Below are 19,607 nucleotides of genomic sequence, written 5' to 3' on the forward strand. Positions count from 1 at the left end.
GCACACACACACAAAAAAAAAAAAAAAAAAAAGAAACGAAAGAAAAAAAAAAAGAAAGGGGGACGGGGCAGGGGGGGGGAGTGGGGGGAGGAGATAAGAAAACCGGAGCCCCGGAAGCGCCGGATTGCCGAAAGTTTAAGCGTAAAGCAGGGGATGTGATCCGGGGGGACATGCACCCCCGCCGCGCTCCGCTGCAGAGCCCCTTCCTTGCCCGACCGGACCCGGGCTGCCTGCCCGCACCGCTGCGCCCCTGCCCCGCACCGTCCTGCTCGCCCTTGCCCTTCCCCGCACGGCCAGCTCCGGCACCGAGAGGCACCTGCAACCCCGGCGCGGGACGGAGCGGCGGGGCAGCCACTCCCGCGCGTCCAGCGGGCTCCGTCGGGAGCCGGGCATCGCCCAGCCCCACCGCGGGCGCGGTGCGAGAGGGGACGGGGCAAGGCGAAGGGCCAGGCGGGACCCCGCATCCCCCAGTGCCCCGTCGGGCTGCGGGGAGGGGCAGGTGCGGCCGCTCCCTCTCCGCGCTGCGGTGGGGCTGGATCGGGGGCGAGCCCGGGCTCCTCCCGCCGTCCTAAGGGGGCAGGGGCGGGGGGATGGCGGTAGGGCGGTGCGCGGGGCCGGGGCGGGCCAGGCCCCCCCCGTCGGACAGCGGGTGGGTGCTGGAGAGAGGGCGGAGGGAGGCGGCAGCTCCTCCTCCGCGGGCAGGCGGGCAGCCCGCCCGGGAGCGGCACCGGTTGCTCGGTGCCGGCGGAGCCGCGCCGCGCCGCCCGCTATATAAGGGGCGGCGGCTGCTCGCCGCTCCCTCACACCGGCCCCGGGCCGAGGCCGGGCCCCGACAGCATGGCCCGCGGCGGGGCGCCATGGGAGGTGGTCTCCCCCCCTGCCTCCCGCGGACCCTCCTCTTCCTCCTCCTCCTGCTTCTCCCGCACCCGCGGCGGCGGCTGCAAACTTGCGGCGGCGGGCTGCGTGTGAAGGCAGGGCCCGGCGGGGCGGCTCCGCTGCCCTCGCAGCCCCCGCCGTCGCGCCCGCAGCCCGGGGGGGAGGCCGCCGCCCGCGGGCATGCGGCGCTGCCGCTGCGCCCGTCGAGACGCGGTGCGGAGCGGCGGGCGGCGGGGCTGCGCCTAGGGGCGGCCGGGGCGGGAGCCCCATGCCCGGAGCTCGCCGCGCTCCGCGGGGAAGCGGCGGGGCAATGAGCTGGCGGGGCGAGCGGGCACGCCTGGCCCCCGGTTTGCCCTGCTCCCTCGCCCGCGGGGAGTGAGGCTCGGCGGAGCCCGCTCGGTGCTCCCGGAAGGGCGGGCGGGCGGGTGGGAGGTGGTGCCGGCGCGGGGATGCTGCAGCCCTCCCCCGGCGTCGACGGGGTCCTGCCAGGGTAGCGGCCCCGCCGTGCCGAGCCCCGCCGTCTGCGGGGGCGGCGGCCGCGGAGGGATGGAGCCGGCCGGCCCCTGCCAGGCGCCGCTGCTCCCCGCCAACGACTCTTACCACGGCCGAAACTGCAGCGCCGAGGAAGGGACCTACCAGGATGCCACCCCCCTCTCCGGGAAGATCGTGCTCGCCGTCGTCCTGGCGCTCGTCACCCTGGCCACGGTGCTCTCCAACGCCTTTGTCATCGCCACGGTCTACCAGACGAGGAAACTCCACACGCCGGCCAACTATCTCATCGCCTCGCTGGCCGTCACCGACCTCCTCGTCTCCATCCTCGTCATGCCCATCAGCACCATGTACACTGTGACCGGCAAGTGGACGCTGGGCCAGATCGTCTGCGATATCTGGCTGTCCTCGGACATCACCTGTTGCACGGCGTCCATCCTGCACCTCTGTGTCATCGCCCTGGACCGCTACTGGGCGATCACCGACGCCGTCGAGTACTCCACGAAACGGACTCCCAAGCGGGCAGCGGGCATGATCGCCTTGGTGTGGGTCTTCTCCATCTGCATCTCCATGCCCCCTTTGTTTTGGCGGCAGGCGAAGGCCGAAGAAGTCTCTCACTGTGTGGTGAACACGGACCACGTCCTCTACACCGTGTACTCCACGGTGGGAGCCTTCTACTTCCCCACTCTGCTGCTGATAGCCCTCTACGGGAGGATCTACGTGGAAGCCAGATCGCGGATTTTGAAGCAGACGCCAAAGAAAGCAGGTAAAAGACTAACACGGGCTCAGTTAATCACAGACTCCCCGGGGTCGTCCTCCTCCGTCACGTCCATAAACTCCAAGGCCCCCGAGGGCTCCAGCGAAACGGGCTCTCCCGTGTACATGAACCAGGTGAAGGTGAAGGTCTCGGATGCCCTGCTGGAGAAGAAGAAGCTCACGGCCGCTAGAGAGCGGAAAGCTACAAAGACTTTAGGGATTATTTTAGGAGCCTTCATCGTCTGTTGGCTGCCCTTTTTCATCATCAGCCTGGTGTTGCCTATTTGCAAGGACGCTTGCTGGTTCCACATGGCCATCTTTGACTTTTTCACGTGGCTGGGATATCTCAACTCCCTCATCAACCCCATCATCTATACTATGTCGAACGAAGACTTCAAACAAGCTTTCCACAAACTCATACGTTTCCGATGCACAAGCTGAAAATTTTGAATGCGATGTGTTCGCCGGGGCTGCCCCCTTGCACGCCCGTGCCCGACGCCACAGGTAGGTGCGCGCCCCCGCCGCGGCGAGCGGCGATGCTCGGGGCGGGAAGACCTGGCGGGAGGAATACTCTCGGGAATGGGGGGGGGGGGCGGGGAGAGGAGGTACGACCCCACAAAATAGCTTTTTCTATCCTGTCTCGAGCAGGACCGTCTGCTTTCTAGCCCGCTCGGCGTGGGGGGGTGAGGGCGAGCCCCGCGGGAGGGAGGCGGGAGCGCCGTGCGGGGCTCCCTGCCAGCCGTGCCCGGGGCGGGGAGGGGGACGGCACGGCGCTCCCCCAGCCGGTGTTCAGCCCCTTAGCAAGCGGCGGCGATGCTGCACGCTCCTGACATTTCACAGTGTGTATGTGTCGTCGTTGTCGTGTGTCGTCCCCGTCCCCCCCCCGCCGCCCCAGCTCGCAGGGAGTGACTCACGGCAATCTGCGCTTAATTCCACCTATTAAACCCATCTGCCGCCATTTCCTATGCTAATGCCCGTGTTTAGATCAATTAGTGCTAAACGGCACTTGTTTTTCGGTCCGGCTGCCGAGCTCCCCGGGGAGCGGCGGGCCGGGGCCGGGACCGGGGCAGGGCAGCCCCCCTGCCTCCCTTCCCCCCCGCGGCGGCGGCGTTCCCCGGTGCCGCCTGCCGACCCCCGCCGGCAGCTGGAGGCATCGCCAGGCGGCCGGGGATGGAACCCCCTTGGCAGGGAGTGAGATGCAGCCCCCGGTGCTAGCGTCGGGTTGGGGTTTTGGTGGGGTTTTTTGGTTGGCAGGTTTTATTTTTTGGGGTTTTTTGTTTTTTTTTTTTTATGGAAAGGAAAAAAAGGTAGGACAGGCCCCAGACGAAGGCTGAGTGTAAAGTTCAGCCTACTTTCTGGCCTCCTTATAAGCTGGTCCTGCTGGGAGCGGGCATCCTGCAAGGAAAGCTGCCTTTCAGCCAGCGCGAAAGGCTCGACACCTTTATGTTTCCCCTTCACAGGCGGAAAAGCTGTGCCTTTCTGCACCTGTGACAAAAGTGGCTGCCAGCTCATAGCTAAACTCAGCGCCCCGTTCTGCAGAATACGTACTTGCCTTTGTTGTGATACTTTAATAATTCTGCCAATCTTTTGCTTTTTGTCTGCAGAATCAAGTTGCTATTGTAAAGACCCACTGCTTGAAACTTCCCCAAGCCCAGTTGCCAGACTCATGATGCTGCAAAAACGTCAATACATACTGCCACCAAACTGCTCAGCTCTGCATTTCAGTGTAATGACTCTGGCAGAGATGCTGTTCCAATAGTCACGCAGATCAGTTGCAAAACACACACAAAAAAAAAAAAAAAGAGGGCAGCCTCGAATCAAGGTCTATAATTCATCTGGACTGAAGAAAAAGTTTGAGAGTAAACTCCATTTATTTTGCAGGCTTAACTTCTTAATTTGTTCTCCGGCCGGTTGTAGGGGTGTGCACAAGAGCACAGTTGTCTCTGTCTGTGTTGGTAGCATAGTTGTACTTCTGCACACCTGTAATTTCTTTCTTTCAGTGGAAAGAGTTGCTCCCTTCACTTATGAGGCCAAGAGGAGAAAAAAAAGCAACATGTAAAGTAGGAGCATCGCAGTAAATTCTGTAAATGACTCCTTCAGCTGAACATGTGTGAGAAGTGACAGTGTGCAAAAGTTGTATTTGTATTTCAAAACAATAGCAAATGCTGTAGAAACAAGAGTTGTAGACCTGTTCAGCTGCACTGCATATCTATAGTCTGTCCTCATAGTTGCCTTTATAAAGTAAATACTTCTTGCTTCTACTCCATAACTCAAGAGCAGAAAAGAAGTCCACTGACCTTTTCCATAAACCAGCTGGGAATAGAAGTAGCAGTTTGATGTTGTAACCATGTTTTCCATTTTGTGTCAGTTGCACACCCTTACCGCATGAACCACTGCAAAATTTGAATTCTCTAAGTAATTACATTATTTAGTGTATTTTGTAAAGAAGTGAAGCAGTTTGCTCTTTCAGAAGAGCTGTATCACCTGCAAAATAAATACCCATGAATCATGAATTAACTGATGTTAGTGAAATTACCCTCCTCCCTACTTCCCCCCCTATTTTTTTTATTTTTATTTTTTTCTGATCAGACCTTAAGACAGGTCTACACACATTCAGCAGTCAAAGTTAGAGTTCCGGGATATGGTCCACCTGCTGTGATAGAACTGCATTGATTGTTCCTCCTATGTGTAAATGAAAATGAGCATAAACAATAAAATGCTTTACTGTGTTCTCAAGAGTGTTTGGTAGCAATTGTGTGACTGAAAGGAGTATTTATTGGTTTACCTGGTTTCTCAATATTGACTTTTTAGGCAACGCTGATTTGATGAGTCACTCAAGAAGGCAATTGATGAAGGCTGAAATTGCAAGCTTCGATCAGTGGTCAGATTTTTAACAGGCAGCTTTGCTTTCATTCTAACCAGTACTGTTAGGTATAATTCTTATTATTTTCGTATTATCCCAGGTTAAATTTTTAGGTGTTTTATTACAAATATTTTTCTTACTCCATTAAAAGCAAACAAAACTTATTTTAGCACTTGGTGGATACTGTAATCAATGTTATTTTAAAACTGTATGTATGTATTTGAAATGGGGGATGTTATAAAGACTGGAAAAATCTTACATGATTTATCTACCTGTTATTCTTCAGGGAGTCATTGAAACAATAAGGATTTATTTACCATATTCAATAGTAAAGAAAGAACCTGACCCTCTGTGCTTCTGAAACTCCTATTAACTGGGGAAAATGTGGTAGTGGGCAGGAAAGAAGTCTGCAAGGTACAAATTAAAGTAGTGGAAAATAAACATTTTCAGTAATTTGGAGAAATCTAGAACACTTACTGCAAAATCACTTATCTCTAAAAAACAGAACTGCTATACTATGCTTCTAGAAAGTACTCCCTGGAATCATTAAACACAAATTTCATTAGAGGAATTTTCTAAAACACTCTCTTGTTTGATTGAAGCGTTTATATTCCTTTTAAATCTATTTTTTTGCATACATGGGGTGAAAAAAGCAAGGAAGATAGCATCAAACAGTGCTTAACCCATTCTCGTTTGTCATTTTTTCCATCTTGTAGAATGAATTTTGTTCACCCAAATTCTCAGTGAAATCACTAGGCTGCTTCTATGTCTCAAAATGAAAAATGATTCTGTAAAATGAGTATTTTCAGCGTTTCCACAGTCAGTTGAGTCTTCTGTCAGTTTTACAAGGTTGCGTGACTTGGAGAGCACGAGGTTCAGGAGTTGGACTTTCCTGGTCCTCCCGCTGCTGGAGTATACCTTCATCATCAGCATCTGGCAGCAAAAGCTCCCGGCTCCCTGTTGTGATGTGAGGATTTTGCTGAGAAGCGGTAAAGCTAATTCATCAAGAAATTATCCTTCCAAGTTTATGCTGAGGCTCTGAACTTTCTGCACACACCAACGTTTCAGATAACCACACTCGCTGTTGGGGAGACACAGCCGGTGTGAAAGCTGCACTGAGTGACTTGGGGCCAGAGGAGAGGAAGCTAACTGGAGCCCTGCTGAGATACCTTCTAGCTAAAGGCCTTGCAGCCTCATCTAGTTCAGCAAACCATTGCGGCAGGGAGCTGAGTGGAGTGAGGACGTGCATCTGTGCGCAGCGAAAGAGAAGAAATGTAGGGCAAACATCACTCAGTGCTGGGAAATATAAATACGTAAAACACATTCCACACTTGACGTAGTGTGTTTTAGGACAGGAAGGGTGGCCCATGTGAGCTATTCACGTCTTTGTGACTGGCAGAGTGTGTCCTGGCTGAACCTGGGTTTTAAAAGACGTTAGGCTTCAGGGATGTGGTGGTAAAATTTTGACTTTCCGTGGAGAGGTCTGAGCATGTGGCCCTCCTGCCTCTCCGCTCCCTTGCTGTGCCTGGTCACTTGGGCTCTGCCTCTGGAAGGGTGGAGCATCTGAAATTTTCAGTAGGAGAGGCTGTCCATCCTGTCCACCCCGTGTCCGTACTCCCATGGAAGGGGTTCAGAGAACCCTGCCTCTTGGTGTTCTTTTGGCACAGGAACCTTCTCATGACCCTGCAGGTAAACTTCAAAGGTGCTTAAGCCCACGTTGTTTCAGCCTTTCATTACAGAAGCAGCATGCCTTCCTCTTATCTATTTATTTGTTGCATTGGGTTCAAACGTTGTTAAATGATGTTGTTGAGACAAAGCTCCGCTGGGTGCTGAGGTTTGAAGTTGATCGCACATTTGCAAACCTCATGCTTCCCATGTTTCATGGTAAGGGATGTGTGCCCGATAGCATTGCTGACTGCAGGCGCTGCGAGACATGCGACTGTTCAAGAGTAGCTGCAGTTGTGGGAGCAGCTGTTTGCAGCCCCATAGCTGCACTATTTTCCTAGTATTCCTAAATTTTTCTTAAGAGGCATTTCTCACTCTTCCCATTAATAAAGCACAGATGCAGAATATAGACATTGAGAGGGGAAATCCCTTGCAATGAACCTTCATACAGCCGTGCAGCAGCCTACAAAGTTCTACCTCTTCTGCATGCATAAGAAAATGCTTTGATTAATGTGCCAAGGTGCCATGGGACAAAAGGGACTTCAACTAATTCTCTGGACATTTGTACCATATTCACTGCCACGGTGTCTGAGGAAGCTGGCCTGGCCTTCAGCCTCCATCAGGGCCACTTGGAGCAGCCCGTTACCACACTCCTCTCCATCCCTGCCTGCAAAAAGCCAACCTGCCTTCCATTAGGAGAACAGTCCCATGGCTTTCTGGCTCACAGTTGCTGCTGCCATGCTCTCTTGGTCAGAAAGGACTGGATATTGTCAGAAGTAAGCACATTTACCTAAAAATCCATATCAGTCTAAAGCAATTCTTTCAGGGAATAAAGTGAAAAAACAAGCAGTAGTAACATCGGAGAACAAGCATTGTGATTTGCAACAGCAAATAGGGCTGAACATCATGGCTGAGGGCAGTTCTGTATTCAAAGGGTGAAATCTCATTCAAATTGGAAGTGCAGCAGGGACTGAAGAACAGATTTCTCCACCAAAGAGAACCTGTGGCAAAGAAAGAGGACAAGGAAGTGGTCTCCAAGCCTTGACCTGGGTGTAAGGAAAAAAAACCCCAGGGTTACTACTCCCAGCTCTCAGGACCCCAAGCAGACAGGTGAGCAAACAGTTTCAGAGAGAAGAACTGTACCCAGAGAGATATAGGAAAATTACAGGTGTGCGTTTATTCAATAAAATAGCCACTACTTATCATGTGTTAGGAACCTTTTTGCCCTTAGTGGGACCACCCACATTTGAGATATATGCTTAATAACATGTATACATCAGGACAGAAAGGTTTGTGGTTTATATTACTTTGATAAAAAAAGAGGGGGTTTACATATTCCAGCAATTAGTACCTAAATGAAAACACATACACCGTTTAAGTGAACTTTCCTACAGCAGTGAGCCTGGCTGACAATAATAATGACTGTGAAATATTTAAGCCCAGAATGATCGTATAGAAAGAAAAGCAAGCAGAAAATGAAGCTTTTTAATCAATCACGTATTAAGCTGGAAAGATGTAATGTAACAGGCAACTCAATAGGTGAGGTGAGGAGATCCACAGGATATCAAATTTACAATATAGAGATCAAAATCTCTTACTGAGTCATTTTCAAGAGCCGGAGAAAGAAAATCTTTGCTGTTCTTCTCAGAGATCAAACTCCTTGCAGTCATCCTTATAAAGGAACAAGACTTTCTTATTGTCTTTATACAAATAATGATTTGAAGGCTACAAAACAGACAGAGTTCATGGCTGCAGGGCTTTCACTGAGTAATCATACGTTCTGTCTTTTAGGGTGAATGGTTGTAGAAAAATAGGAAAGACAGGAAGAGGGGATGATTATGTAAAATAACCCCTCTTTGGCATTTCTTTCCTTATACGAAACTGAGGCAAAAACTAGAATATCAGGAAAAAAACAAGATCTGGAAATTTTAGGGATTAGTGAGCTTACATTAGATTTCAGGAACATGTTTAGGGTAGAATGGGGCAAAAGTAATAAATACATTGCCAGAATTCAGAGAAGTGGAAATTAAATTAGATGTTTCCTTACATCCAGATACCTCAGGTGTTCCACCATCCTAATACTAGTTCCATAATATAATTTCTAAAAATCTTGATATTTCCAGATATGTTAAAATTAACATTTATTAATATTTATACCTGCTTTTATATTAAGGCATATGCTTCCCAATCCCAAGCTCATTCGCTCTTTTTCCTGTAGATTTTAAATGTCAATTACTTTGTGCTGTTTTCTACCTGCACACTGTGTTTAAAACATGAACCTCATTTGGACCCAGCTCTCTAAAATCCAGTCCCTGAAACGATGAGAAATGTTGTTTTCAAAAGGAGTATTAGGATCAGTACATTTAAGAGAATTACTGCAAAAACAAGCAACGTTGCTAATTCTTATTTACAGGAAAAGACTGTCCTTCCCTGAACTCGGTTCCTAGAAAAATGTGCTGTAGAACTGAAGGACACAGATATGACTTAAGCTGGACCACAAGTGCAGACATACAAAACAGCCAGGTGTTTGGGCAGCAGAAGGAACGCTGCCCAGAACGAGTGCTAAACTTGTACTGGGATGGGTCTCTCTGACCCACAAGGGACACACCAAAAATCTGCATTTAGAATCATAGAATGTGTTGGGTTGCAAGGAACCTTTAAAGGTGATCTAGTCCAACCCCCCTGCAGTAAGCAGGGACTTCTTCAACTAGATCAGGTTGCTCAGAGCCTCATCAAGCCTGGCTTTGAATGTCTCCAGGGATGGGGCCTCCACCACCTCTCTGGGCAACCTGTTCCAGTGTCTCAACACCCCTCGTGGTAAAGAACTTCTTCCTAATGTCTAATCTAAACTTACCCTGCTCTAGTTTAAAACCATTGCCCCTCGTCCTATCGCTACATGCCCTTGCAAACAGCCCCTCCCCAGCTTTCTTGTAGGCCCCCTTCAGGCACTGGAAGGCCGCTATAAGGTCTCCCCGGAGCCTTCTCTTCTCCAGGCTGAACAACGCCAACTCTCTCAGCCTGTCTTCATAGGAGAGATGCTTCAGCCCTTTGATCATCTTCGTTGAGTCCAGAAAGATTCAAAGGATCCGGCAAGGAGCGAAGGGCAGGGAGAGCTTCAGGAGTAGTTTATAAGGGTCCCTATGGACTATCTCTCCCCTGGGGTTGGGTGGCCCTGGCTCAGGGCAGCTCCAACACAACACAGCCACGTGGCCACGGATCCAGCTACTGGGAGGACTGTGTTAGGGGAGCCAAAACCAGTAGCCTGGTAGAGGGAAGGCTGCACAGCTCCATGCCCCAGGTCCAACCAGTAGTGAGGCTTAGCGTGTATTCCCAAGTACGTGCATACACATGTGCAACACACATATGCACATCGCCAGCCACACAGATAACACAGGCAGACACACCCAGTGCCCACAGCAACACAAACAGCACCAATGGCCTCACAGTGCTCACCTCTCTGGCTAATCAGGGTGGAGGTCCACTAGTAAGAATATATATATGTACACACACATATGTACAAGGCGCATTGCTCCAGCAGCTGGGCTCAGACACCAGATCCCAGTCTCCACAATTGCTGGTACCCGGACATATGAGCCCTCAATAGTGTAGCCTCACTCCAGCTGCTGGCACATACACACACATCGCGTGCACACACACGTACATATTCATGCACACATGCATGACCATATGCCCGTTAAAGATGCCACAATAGCTGTCCTTGGATACCTAGTCCATCCAGCAGCTCACTCTGGATGCTTGCTCTTCCATGATGCCTCACTCCTAGACACATAGACACACACAGAGAGTTCTGTGGCAGCTGGATGGGGCTCCCCATGTCCCTCTGGTAGCCAGCTCCTACTGTGGTCTCACCCTTAGAGGTCTGATGTTGTGGCAGGGCAGGTTTAGATTAGATATTAGGAAGAATTACTTTACTGAAAGAGTGGCCAGGCACTGGAACAGCCTGCCCAGGGAGGTGGTTGAGTCACCATCCCTAGAGGTGTTTAAGAAACATCTAGATTTGGCACTTCAGAGCATGCTCTAGTGGCAGAAACTGTAGGTTGGGGGTTTTTTTTGGTTTTGTGGTTTTTTTTGTGTGTGTATGGTTGGACTCGATGATCTCAAAGGTCCTTTCCAGCCATGAAGATTCTATGATTCTGTGATTCGATGTGCACACACACACATATGGCTCCCAGGGCTCTTCCCTTCTCTCCAGCTACTCTGGCTTGATCTTTGCGAATGATCACCCATTAGCTCATGCTGGTCTGTCCAGTTCTTGCACTACAGAGACACAGCCCCTCCCACCCACCATCCCACTGCAGTTACTGGCTGTTAGACCTCCAGTTGCACACAAAACAGAGACACTCACTCAGAAAAAGAGTTAGAAACAGCATTTAATAAGAAGACGTGACAGACTGCATGACTGATCAGGCACAGGGTATGGCCAGGCAACCATGCCAACCAGCCCTTGTTTACACAGGGCCAGCCCCTTTTATCCCTTTATCACTCCATCATCTCGTTTGTTCCTACACTTGTTCCTCCCCAAATGACCTCGAGCCCTCCCTTTCCCCACCTTTGGTTCCTCCACTAAACATCCAACAGTAAGTCTTGTGTCATCCCCAAATGTTCTTCCCTTGCATCTCATAATGCATCCCATACCCCTAGGTAGTAATCTCCCCGAGTCTGAAAGGTGCTCCTGTTGACCCATTGTGATGGGTTTGATCCTGGACACAGGGACTGAGGCTCCCCTGGGACAGCTCTGGGAAGGACCCAGACAGGCTGTAGCTTCCTCTGAGGCCTCAATTTGTGTCCCTCAGGACCACCAGCAGTTGTGCCCCTGTGTTTTTCTGAGCTTCTGGAGATGGGCATTTGATGACCCTGTGGAGGGTATTATTTGGCTTCCCCCACCTCCCCCCACCCCCCCACACCTGCTGTCGGATGAGCTTTTTAACATGTAACCTAAGATTTTACTTCTTTCAGAAAAAAATGAGAAGGGAAATAGCTAGCAGCCACTGCTCCAGATGTCAGAGGACTAAATTTCTAATATAGGTTGAATTAATTAGACTGTCAGAAATTATCTACCAATATATAGCAAGAGCATAAAAAAAAATCTGTTGTGAAGTCTTCATGCTGAATGAATGTATAGACACCATAGGCAAAGTGTGATTATTTAGATGGCCACTAAGCAGTCTTCAACAGCTCAAATGAGTATTTCAGAGCTATTTCCTGGTTTGAGACCTTGAAGAACAATTGTCTTTGTGTGTCAGGTCAGAGCTAGATCTTGCATACCCCAAGTTTAGATCTTACATATCAGATAGATCTGAAAGGCCTTTGTGCAAGTTTCTGGCACTTTAATGAATTCCACACTAATGGAAAAGATGATGGAAGGAGTCATCATAATAAGTTAATCAGTCTCTTTCATTTATGTACTTGTGCTTTGGCCATAATTTTAGCAGGAGCTACCATTAGTTCCTTATGAGATTACCAGTAAGGCACTGGACAAGTATTGGTACCTGGGCAATGTACTCACACACTTAAATATACTTCTGAGCAGTATATTTACATACAACGAAATCAAGAGTCCAGTGACTTCCTTGTTTTTAAATATGAGTGAGAGGTGAGTGCTAAAGTTTGTGATTCGGGGACCCACAGGAACCTTGGGGAGAGGCAGTGTCCTCCTCTTGGACAACAGCCAAGTCCCGCAGATGTGTTTGAGACATACACTATTCAACATTTTCACTAGAGAGGCTGGAAAATCAGTGAGCAAAGACAAGCAATGCTGAGAAGGGCAAAATAATGTAACATGGGAAAAATAGTCCTGCCTATGAATGCACAGTAAAATCACAAAAATACTTATTTTAGACACACTGGGGACACTGTGCTGTGGAAACAACCACAGTCAAAAGAGCAGGCAAAAGATTGAGTGTAGAAAACAAGGCAGAAGACAGCTTTGTTTCACTTTGTAAATTCCTGTGTCCTGTATCCTGCATACTACAAGAAGGTCAAACCTGCCTCACAAATTATATAGTAGAACTAGAAAACATTCAAGAAAACAAAGAGTGTCATCAGGGTGTGTCTGAAGCCTCTTTTGGACACAAGATATCCTGCACTCTAGCTACCAAAATAGCTGAGATGATGCTTGAGGCTTCCTCTTTGTACCAGGCAAAGACAACTCAACAGAAAGGCAAGGGAAAGCAGGCAGATTCAGAGTACAACCATAACTACAGGAAACAACACATTTCTGAATGTGGTTCTGCTCAGACTGATTGCACTGTGCCTGAAAATCCCGAGGAAGCATTTCTGACACTTTTCCTGTCTCTAGTTGTACTGAGGAATGCTGATTTCCCAGCCCAGCCTGCCCTGCTTCTGCATTACGTGGAGAGGACCCTTGCCTATTCTGCCAGTTTCCTGGCCATAACTCCCTAAGTTGCAGCTAAAAATGGACACTGAATGGCACAATAAAAATCACATTCAAAGGAAGCATCACCTTAGGTCTTTCAGAGTGGGTATCCAAGGAATGGGGTTTCTGGAGCTGGAAGGCTACTTAGAAAATCTAGGGCTCAGTTCCTGATGCTCTGGGTTATTAAATGTGTCTCTATGCATACAGAAGAACGGAATATTTGAAAAAAATTATCATCCTGCAATTTCCCAGAACTGAGGACTCAAGGGTATTATAAGGAAAGAAGGCTCACACACACGTCTCTGTATTCTTCCTCATCTCTACACAATTAAAGGGCACTAGCTTTCATTTATGAAGGAAGGATTTTATCTCTTCTGTCTTTAATTAAATCACAGACCTTCTCACTAGTTCATAAATCGGAGCTGCTATAACTCAGCTCCTACAGAAAACAGTTGGATGTCAGCACCCTGTAGGATACTCTTGCCCAACTAGTCTTTCAAATTGCAGTATTTATTTCAATTAAGTAAGAGTTAGTGGTGCTGGGAGTTTTACATTTTGCTATAGGAACAGTGAATTGATTTCTGCCTGAATGACAGGTTTCAGTCACACTTCAGTTACAATACACAAAATATTCTGAGAGTTTTGTCAGCAGATATAATTGAGTTCCTTTAATCAGTCTTGGGGTAAGATCCTAAAGGGATTCCACTAGGCTTTTTCCAAGCTGCATGGTTAATAGTTCATTTAATAGAAGGAGGTTCTTCACTTTCTTTCAACTTCCTTTACATATGGGATTTTTTGCCTGAGTAATGTATGTGGATTAAATCCTTGAATTGGCTAGAGACAATACTGCTTAAAGGATAAGAATTCAGACCCATCATTTAAAAACATTTAAAAACTGAACGATGCAGTGTTTCCAATTGCATTTAATGAAGCAGGTGTTCCTAAGCAGAGGAGCAACACTGGGGTTTGCATGGGTGCAGATTAGTTTTATAAGAAAAAAGTGGAGATTTTTAATGCTTTTCAAATAATCCTAAGTGTTCTCTTCAGTGGAAGTTTTCAAACCCACCTTTTTCAAATGCAAGCTTCGTGCCCTTCCCTTTACAAATGTCTTACGTATTCCTACAAAAATGACTTATGAAACTGAAAATTATGAGAAAAGAATATCAAAAAGGACTGTCAATACTGGCGAGGAAAAGGATATCTTCTGTAAAAGATTGCCTGAATGTGGCAGTAGCTCTTTATCTGAGGGACCTGCATTTATCAACATGAGCGCTTCCAAGTCCCAAAGAAAACTTTCAGGGCTAAAAGACTCAGTTAGCTCAAAACTTCGCATTTTCTGATCCACTAGGTTAGTAGAGAAGTACCGTTTTTCAGTACTGTTGCACAGTTCATGTTGGCAAGTATTGATTTCATTTAATATCTGAGATTACTGCAATTTTGCTTTCATGTAATGCATAAAAGGCTGCTGAAGGCAGTGGAGGCGATACCGCTCCCTTTGACTGAGGGAGCATGTGCTCCATTAGTGAGCAAGATTCGCTATTTGGGAATGATTTTAGACCCCTGACTGCCAGCAGACAGTGATATTACAGCTGTAAATCAGTCAGCTCTCTGGCCAGAGAGCTGGGGACTTTCAGGAGTAAACCCCAGTCATACAGGTCGATCAGTTGTGCTTGGGCTATATCTTACACACCACGGAGGGGATGATGTGACTCCTCAACCAGCCGGCTCGCACTGCTGGAGTTCAGGATCCAGCCCACAGAGCCAGCAGCCCCACACAAGGCTGGGAAGGTCCTATGAAATGCAGGTGGGGGGCAAGAGTGGGACTGAGGGGGCTGCTCTCCTGCCCCCTGCCATGGTAGCCCATCTTGGGTCAGCAGTGGTGCCTGAGATGGCTCCTGCTGTTGCTGGGGAAGAGGTACGCCCAGCTCCCGTTTCCCGAGAGAGAGGCACAGGGATTTGGGAAAGGACTTGGCAAGCAGCCCAGGAATAAGGAAGGTGGAGAAAAATGCATTTTCCTTCATTTAGTCAGCATCTGGCAGAGGCAGGGCAGGGTGCCTGTCTGAAGGACAGCTGATGTTTAGTACCAGCCATGTCTTTGAGTGTCTGGACACTTTTATCATGATGTTGTGATCAAAAAGAAACAATAGATAGATAAATACATTTTTAATGCCTGACCCCTGTGAGCAGCTTAACAGCTTGTTTTCCCATTCTCACTGCATATAAGAAGATGTTTCATGAATTTAATTTTTCTTTGAAATGCTGAAATTCAGTGCAAGGCAATCTCTCAACATAACTGCTGAGACCTCCTACCCCAGGGAAAATAACTTCTGTTCTGCTCACCATGTTTCACCTTCACAAGGACACCGGAGGCTTTGCTAGCCCCAGTGGTTGCCCAAGCTGTATTACACAGTGCTCCTCCCCTGCATCAAGTCCACATCACCCACCACAGCACCCATCCCATGGGTACTGCCCCACGCCTCATATGCCCTGGGGCCCTGTAGCAGTGTGCTGCTCAAGAGGGACTATCAAGTGGATGTGGGAGCAGAAGACCGGGTTGTTTTGGACCTGCTAAGTGTCCCTGAGTAACTCCATGCCTCAGATCCTCCCTGTTAAGGAAGACAATAATACCAGTCTTCTTCCTCTGGGGAAATAAGCATTATTATCATCCTATACTTTTCAGAACATGTTTGTGTCAGTCCTAGGAGAACTGATTTACAAGGGAGTAAGAATTCATCAGAGTACTCACATGATTTGGCCCTTAGTGTTTCAGAAACAAAAAATGATGACAGTTGCAGCCTCCCACCCCATCCACAGTTGCAGAAAACGTGATATAGGATGACAGACAGGATTTTTAATCCTTTTGGCTTTCAGGTTATGTTCTCTTCTGGCCTGTTGCAAGCCAGACCCAAAGGTTCAGAACCCACAGTGCTCTTTTCAATTCCTGTCACATCCCTTTTTGTACCTTAAAGTGAATTCTCTGCTGTGAGCTACCTTTTTCTGTGTTTCAGGGTCCAGTGCAAAATGATGCAGAGAGCAGCTGGTGATTTATAGACTCATAGAATAGTTTGGGTTGGAAGGGACCTTTAAAGGTCATCTAGTCCAACCCCCCTGCAATGAGCAGGCACATCTTCAACTAGGTCTGTTGACTGAGAGCCCCATCCGACCTGACCTTGAACGTTTCTAGGAATGGGGCATCTACCACCTCTCTGGGCAACCTGTGCCAATGTTTCACTATCCTCATCGTAAAAAATTTCTTCCTCCTATCTAGTCTAAATGTTCCCTCTTTTAGTTTAAAACCATTACCCCTTGTCCTATCACAACAGGCCCTGCTGAAGGATTTGTCCCCATCTTTCTTATAAGCCCCCTTTTAACTACTGAAAGTCTGCAATAAGGTCTCCATGGAGCCTTCTCTTCTCCCGGCTGAACAACCCCAGCTCTCTCAGCCTGTCCTCATAGGAGAGGTCCTCCAGCCCTCTGATCATTTTTCTGGCCCTCCACTGGATGGGTTCCAACAGATCCATGTCCTTCATATGTTGGGTGCTCCAGAGCTGGATGCAGTACTCCAGCTGGGGTTCTCACCAGAGCAGAGTAGAGGAGGAGAATTACGTCCCTTGACCTGCTGGCCGTACTTCTTTTGATGAAGCCCAGGATGATGTTGGGCCTTCTGGTCTGCGAGCGCACATTGTTGGTTCACATCCAGCTTTCATCCACCAGTACCCCCAAGTCCTTCTCAGCAGGGCTGCTCTTGATCCCTTTATCCCCCAGCCTTATTCTGACAGAGAAACAGCAAAAATCAGGTTATATCAGAACCCCAAATTATGCAGAAATCTGTATCTTTACTGCACAAGGTGATGGAAAATTCATGCGTGCTTCATTACCTGGGAGAGCAGTGCACTAATCCTCTAGCTTGCAACTCCATAGCACTGCCACTGATCTTCAGGTGTGAGTGCCACATGGTATCACAGGACTCCCATCCGTGTACATTCACCTCTACCTTGCTGTATGCTTTCTTAACTACGTTTTCTCTGTTACCAGCTCTCAAATTATCCCTAAAGTGTCCCAGGATGCTGATTTTGAGGAACGGCACAGCTGGAGGGATAAAATGTGTTGCTGTTAAAGAGCTACCTTTAAAACCCTTTAAGTCAAGTTAAACAGAAGCAGTTTTATACATAAGTCAACATCAGACAACAGAGTGGAAGAAGCTTTAAAAAAATGCATGTGTGCAGAAGTGCAAGGAAATAGCTCCACACTTACTGGTCACTTTGATTAGTTTTAACATTCTTCTTTACCCTGCACGTTTCAGCCAGGAGGCTTATAACCAGCCTTGCTGAGGGCTGGCATCCACTTGCCTTTTGTCAAACTCCAGAAGTGTCAGGTCCCACTTTTTCTTTGTATTCCAGACATGGATCTGGACTCTGCAGTCAGGTCTATCTCTTTGGAGTTAGACAAGTGCCTGTCATTCCCAGCAGTTGCTCAGTCCCCAAGTCAGCCAGGGAAGAATCACAACTCCCTTGTTACTTCCTGACAAAGCTGTTTATCTGTTCCCTCTAGCTTTGGTAATGCTACTCTCCTTTGAGTGTTGAGCTGGTGTAGTTCTCCGCTTGGTCTAGACAGTAAGTAAAGACAGTTCACTGGGTTTTCTGTGCTTGACTAAACCATTAGTGAATCATGAATCCACCGAGAATACTCCTATTCAACAGGGTAGTCTAAAGGAGGAAGCCTTTTCAACCACTGATCCTTATTTTTCATATATATACATTAACCATCATACAGTACACAGCAATACAAATACAATTTGATATGGTAGAATAAAATCCATGCAAACAACAGCATGCAGCTGGATCTGCATTGCTCAAATTGTTACCTATTTTTATTCATTCAGAATAAGACTAACAGATCTAAAAAGAAATAGTACCTCTAATATTTCACGTATTCATTGCTTTACATTTGTGAAACAGGCAGGCTGAATGTGCTAACAAAGAGATACAGGGGCAATCATCATCATGGAAGCTTTGGGAGGAGGGGTGGGGAGAGGGTAAAGTAATTCCTTGTTCCTCAGTATTGTGTGGCAGTGCTCACAAGCAAAGAGGAGGAAAGCTTCCTTCCAGAGATGAGACATTCTGCTTGGAGATGAATCAGAAGGGGGTTCTCAGCCTTTGTCCTGTACTCTTCCATGCCCAAGTGGGTCTGAGTGTGGGGAAGGGAGGCCTGTGGCAGACGCAAGAGCCGTCATGGCAAAATCATCCCATCTTAACTCAATAGCAGCAGATAAGTTTCCAAATAAATCTCGGAGAAAATGAGGTACAGCATAGCTGCTGTTGAATTCAGTCAGGGAGAACGTATATTGTTAAGTGTAATCTTAATGATGGCATTGTCATTTTATCTTTTGTAACTTTATTCCATGACTTAAAACCTATGTTTCTCAAATAACTTCCTTTTAATCTGTAATCTTGTCTAGCAATAAATCTGGCTAGTCATCTGACATATAGCAAAGCAGTCCTTACCCCTGCTTGTTACAAATCTTAAAACTCTGGCACTGGACACCGTGAAAAATTGCTGAGTTATCCAGTACATTACGTTTCTCTTATCTAAAGAGCAAGAGGATAAATCCCCATAGATGTTTCATGGCTGTTTATCACAAGATTAAAGAGAGGAAGAAATCTCTTCTTGGGACCAGTGATGAGTAGTGAAATTCTCTGACTGGCAGTAAAAAGCTGGGAGTATGACTGGTGGGCTCCTTAATGCCTTTTAACTGAGACCAGACATGACAGTAACCAGCAACTTTGGGGTAATAGTGCATTTGGGTTTAACTGCACTCAATCTCATCTATGAGGAATACTGCAAGAGTCATAATGTCACCTTTGATCTCTATACGTGTTCTTTCTCTCCAACACTTTATTTATTATGACTACAAAATCTTTTGATTTGTCCAGTCCTCTTCTGTACATTACCAGAGAGATTTGCCCAGCTGGGGACCAAATTTCAAGTGGAAATTTTAAGGGCCACAGTAGTATAAGGTCAAAGGTCTATCCATTGAAACGTTGTTGATCTGGTGTGCCAGTTTTTGCAGTCAGTAGTGATGACAGAGTGTTATGCCAGATTCCTATTTCAGTCCCCCTGACTGTACAACCCGCACGGCCATGTACCTTTTGTCAGCTGGGGGCACAGTGTGCATTCTTGGGAAGAGCCAAACTCATCTTGGGAAGAGCCAAACTCATTCATCTGGAGCCACAGAAAGAAGCCAAAAGGGCTTTCTATTCTCATTGATAGAAAAGCAGCGTTAGTAAGAACCTGTGCAGAATATGAGGGTTGAAAGAAATAAAAAAGAATATATTTTCTATCTTTTGGTAAAGAAAAAAGAATAAATGACAGTTTAAAGAATCATTCAGGATATTATCTGAAAATAATGACTTGGAAAACAACATATTGCAGCCAGACTACAGACACACACCAAAGCCAAAAGAGGAAATATTTTATCAGTGAGTAAAACATTTTGTTTTGGAATTCATTGATAGCACTCAGATTTTGCTAGCTGCTTCATCCCCCTCTAAAACTATGATA

General features: G+C 47.6%; 1 protein-coding gene across 1 annotated transcript; it reads left to right on the forward strand.

Annotated features, from left to right (window-relative positions):
* Positions 1–694: 694 nt before the first annotated feature.
* HTR1B (5-hydroxytryptamine receptor 1B) lies at positions 695–4,857 on the forward strand. Its single transcript, XM_074581336.1, has 2 exons — positions 695–2,625; positions 3,726–4,857. The coding sequence occupies exon 1, from the start codon at positions 1,423–1,425 to the stop codon at positions 2,560–2,562; it is 1,140 nt and encodes a 379-aa protein (XP_074437437.1). The 5' UTR covers positions 695–1,422; the 3' UTR covers positions 2,563–2,625; positions 3,726–4,857.
* Positions 4,858–19,607: the final 14,750 nt, after the last annotated feature.

The sequence above is a fragment of the Larus michahellis genome, chromosome 3, assembly GCF_964199755.1.
Source record: "Larus michahellis chromosome 3, bLarMic1.1, whole genome shotgun sequence".
In the NCBI taxonomy this organism is placed as follows: Eukaryota; Metazoa; Chordata; class Aves; order Charadriiformes; family Laridae; genus Larus; species Larus michahellis.

Excerpts from the sequence above, each read along its gene's own strand:
- HTR1B (XM_074581336.1), top strand. The coding sequence starts at position 1,423 with ATGGAGCCGGCCGGCCCCTGCCAGGCGCCGCTGCTCCCCGCCAACGAC.